Source organism: Daucus carota, chromosome 3, assembly GCF_001625215.2.
Source record: "Daucus carota subsp. sativus chromosome 3, DH1 v3.0, whole genome shotgun sequence".
Classification (NCBI taxonomy): Eukaryota; Viridiplantae; Streptophyta; class Magnoliopsida; order Apiales; family Apiaceae; genus Daucus; species Daucus carota.
This window is the reverse complement of record NC_030383.2, coordinates 23,340,185-23,343,845: the sequence shown is the minus strand read 5'-3', so window position 1 is coordinate 23,343,845 and position 3,661 is coordinate 23,340,185. Positions and strand designations below refer to the sequence as shown.

General features: G+C 41.2%; 1 protein-coding gene across 1 annotated transcript; it reads left to right on the top strand.

The window, feature by feature from the left end:
- The first annotated feature begins 711 nt into the window (after nt 1–711).
- LOC135151429 (lysine-rich arabinogalactan protein 19-like) lies at nt 712–1,174 on the top strand. The gene is made up of 2 exons (XM_064089878.1): nt 712–722; nt 826–1,174. Exons 1-2 carry the CDS (start codon nt 712–714, stop codon nt 1,172–1,174), a joined length of 360 nt encoding a protein of 119 aa, XP_063945948.1.
- Nucleotides 1,175–3,661: the final 2,487 nt, after the last annotated feature.

Genomic DNA, 3,661 nt, shown 5'->3' with positions numbered 1-3,661 from the left:
AATGGTCAGACCAGATGAGTGGTCGCTTTAGGCCAATGTGTGCCTTGGATCCAGTAAACGAGCATGGTGGGACCTGCTCGGGGTTAGTGTCTGACTGATCAGCAGCCTAACCTTTGATTTTTAAAAATAAATTTAATATCCAATTCTAATCATACTTTAAAAACAAATCTTGGTATTGAGATTGATTCCATTAGACACTGGTTTCCTTCAGCTTATGATTAATATTTTGAATTGATATTGTTATACTTGCTGAGCTGGGTAGCTCACTCTTGCGGTATTTTATGTTCTTTCCAGTGAAGGCAGAGAAAGTTGGTAACGATGACCCTCAGGCTAGTGGTAAGGCCAGGATTCCAGGCTAGGAGATGAAGAGAGCTATCAGCAGCACCTGGCTTTTTATATATATATCTACTAGTTTGAATAACGAGACACAAATGATGTGTAATCTTGTAAGAATTAAGTTTATATTTTGGGATTTGGGTTTGTAATACTTAAAGTGATGCTGTGGCTTGTTTTATACTTTAACCTGTTGCGATCCATGGACAATTAAGGGTCACTGCATATATTATAGTAATTACAGGTTTATGTTATGGTGTGGACCCCAAACTTCTGACCCGGGTTTGGAGGGCGCCACAGGTTGGTATCAGAGCGACAGGTTTTAAGTCAATGAAACAAGCCTAGATTGTTAGGTTGGGTAGAAGATTAGGACTAGAAATGAGTGATAGGTAGATAGAACGTTGAGAGGTTGAGGATAATTCGTAATAGATTTAGGGTTGATTTTGGTAGTGGATACAGATTCTTATGCGTGTTTGTTATGTTGATTCTCAGACTATCAGGCATGTCAGGCCCCAGTACCCCGGTTCATTCTGATCATTCAGAGTCGACGGTTGAAGGACTTCCACCCCGTCCTGGAGTTGTACCTATATCTCCACCCAGGGCACTTACACCCCCACCGGTAGCTGGACCTTCACGTCCACCTGGATACCCTCGTAGTGGACAGACCCCTATTGCACCTATACCACTTAGGGCTATACCCCCGCCCGCTCCTGTGATGTCCCCACCTGCTCCCCTTATACGACCTCCTATCCGTGGACCTCCACCAGAGCATGAGTCTTCTGGATTTTCAGGTGTCGGACCCTCTTATCCGTGTTCCCCTCTTTCGGTACCCTATCACTAGTACCAGGCACTCCTGATGGAGAGAGAGGAGCTGTTGGGCCAGATTGGAGAGCTGACACAGGCGATGAGGGATCTAGATCCTAACAGGGGAGAGCGACAGTTGAGAGAGGATATCTTTGTTTTCCGGAGGATTGCAGCAGCGAGACTACATGGAGCTACTTCGGAGTTTGGTACCCCTGAGGATGTTATAGATTGGGCTCGTTGGGTCTTGGAGCAGCTAGAGGTTATTGGAGGACCAGACTTCCCATAGGTCTGGAGTATATCAGATGTTGGAGATGATCAGTATTGTAGTGAGTAGTGTGTATGATGCAGTGTGTAGTGAGTAGTATGTATCAGGTCAGCAGATTTTGTCATGTATATATAGACTAGCGGAGCTGACTAGATGATATGTATGTTGTTGTGGTTGTCAGCAGATTTTGACATGTATATATAGACTAGCCGAGCTGACTAGATGATAGCCTTGCTGTTGCTGTTGTTGTACCTTACTTTTGACAAAGCGCTTGACGCTTGTATCTCCAGCACTGACTTATATATATCAGCATCTTTTACTTTACAGTCTTGTCCTTTACTTTATCGCACTTGCTCTGATTTACTTTACTTTCAGTACCGATCATAAACTCTTGTGATAATATTGCACCCTTTCTTTTATTGCTTTACATTCTGTAAAGAAGCATGCAATTTATTTAGTTAAACAATCTCAAAAATGTTTTCAAAAATGTATAACTCTGTATTCTTAAAAACTTTTTATAAAAGAGAATTTGATTTAAAACGACTAAGTAAATTGTTTCTTTTTTACAGCATGCCTCCAACAAGACATACTCGTGCCAACAGTGATCCTGAAGGCACCAACAGCATCAATGATAACAATGATAACCAGAATGTCAACATAGGCCCAGTAGATCCTGCTGTGGCCCAACTAATTCAAATTTTGGCACAACAAACTGCTCATCTTACCCGACAACAGCAACATCAAGAGAATCCTAGGGTAACTTTTAAAACTTTTCAGGCAGTTCATCCTCCAGAGTTTAAGGGCTCAGCAGATCCTGTTGCAGCCCAAACATGGCTAAAAGAAATGGAAAAGTGTTTTGAATTAGTTCCAGCAAGTGAGGACCAGAAAACAAAGTTTGCCAGTCATTACTTAAAGAATGAAGCAACGTATTGGTGGGAATCTGTGAAGAATATGGAAGGTACAGTTGAGATTACTTGGGAAAGGTTTAAGGAATTGTTTTTAGAAAAGTATTTTCCTAGATTTCTTCAAGATCAAATGGAGTTGAACTTTTTAGAGCTGAAACAAGGAAATATGTCTGTGGTTGAATATGAGAATAAGTTTGCGGAATTGGCTAGGTTTGTGCCAACCTATGTAGAGACTGATAGGCAGAAAGCAAAAAGATTCCAACAAGGTCTGAAGCCTTGGATTAGGAGCAAGTTAGCTATTTTGCAATTAGAGACTTATGCGGCAGTGGTTGAGAAGGCAATGATTGCGGAGGCTGAAAATGAGTTGTTTCAGAAGTCTAAAGAGGATAAGAAGAGAAAGCCAGACAATAGAGAAGGGCCATCCCATCAGGGGAGGTTCCAGAAGAAAGGGAAATTTCAAGCAGGAAGGAGTTTCAATTTTAAGAAGCAGAATATAGGCAGTAGTGGACAAGGTGGTCGTTTCATTATGGGAAATCAGGCCAATCAGCAGAGGCCTTCTATACCAGAATGCCAGATATGTGGCAAGAGACATGGAGGAGTGTGTAACAAGCCGAACGTGGTGTGTTTTAAGTGCAACCAGAAAGGACATTATTCTAGAGAATGTCAGAACCAATCAGCGATAAGAGATCAGGTGAATAAGAGCTCGACAAGTAAAGCTCCAGCTATAGGATATGCATGTTTCAAATGTGGGAAGCAGGGACATATGGCTAGAGATTGCAAAATATCAGCCCCAGTTAGTAATGCACTTAGAATCATGGGAACTGTTCCAGAAGTGAATGAGCCTCCTAGGGCAAGAGTCTTTGATATGTCAGTGAAGGATGCTATTTAGGATGCCGATGTGGTGGCAGGTACGCTTAACGTAAACTCTTTAAATGCTAAGGTGTTAATTGATTCCGGAGCCACTAGATCATTTATTTCTCAAGCTTTTGTTGATAAGTTGAATTGTCCGGTTGAATTGTTGAATGAAGCTATGAATGTAGAGCTAGCTAATCAGGATCGTATTTCCGTTAATCAAGTTTGTCCTAATTGTGAAGTTGAGATTTTAGGAAGTAAATTTTGCGCCGACTTGATACCTTTCAAGTTGGGGGAATTTGATGTAATCTTAGGGATGGACTGGTTGTCTAAACACAGTGCGCAGATAGATTGTAAAAATAAGAAGGTAATATTAAAGGCACCAGACGATAAGATAATAACGTTTAGAGGACAAAAGCAAGTAAAGAAGTTCTTAACTATGATTCAAGCAAAGAGGATGTTACGTCAAGGATGCGAAGCCTATATTGCTTATGTAATTGAT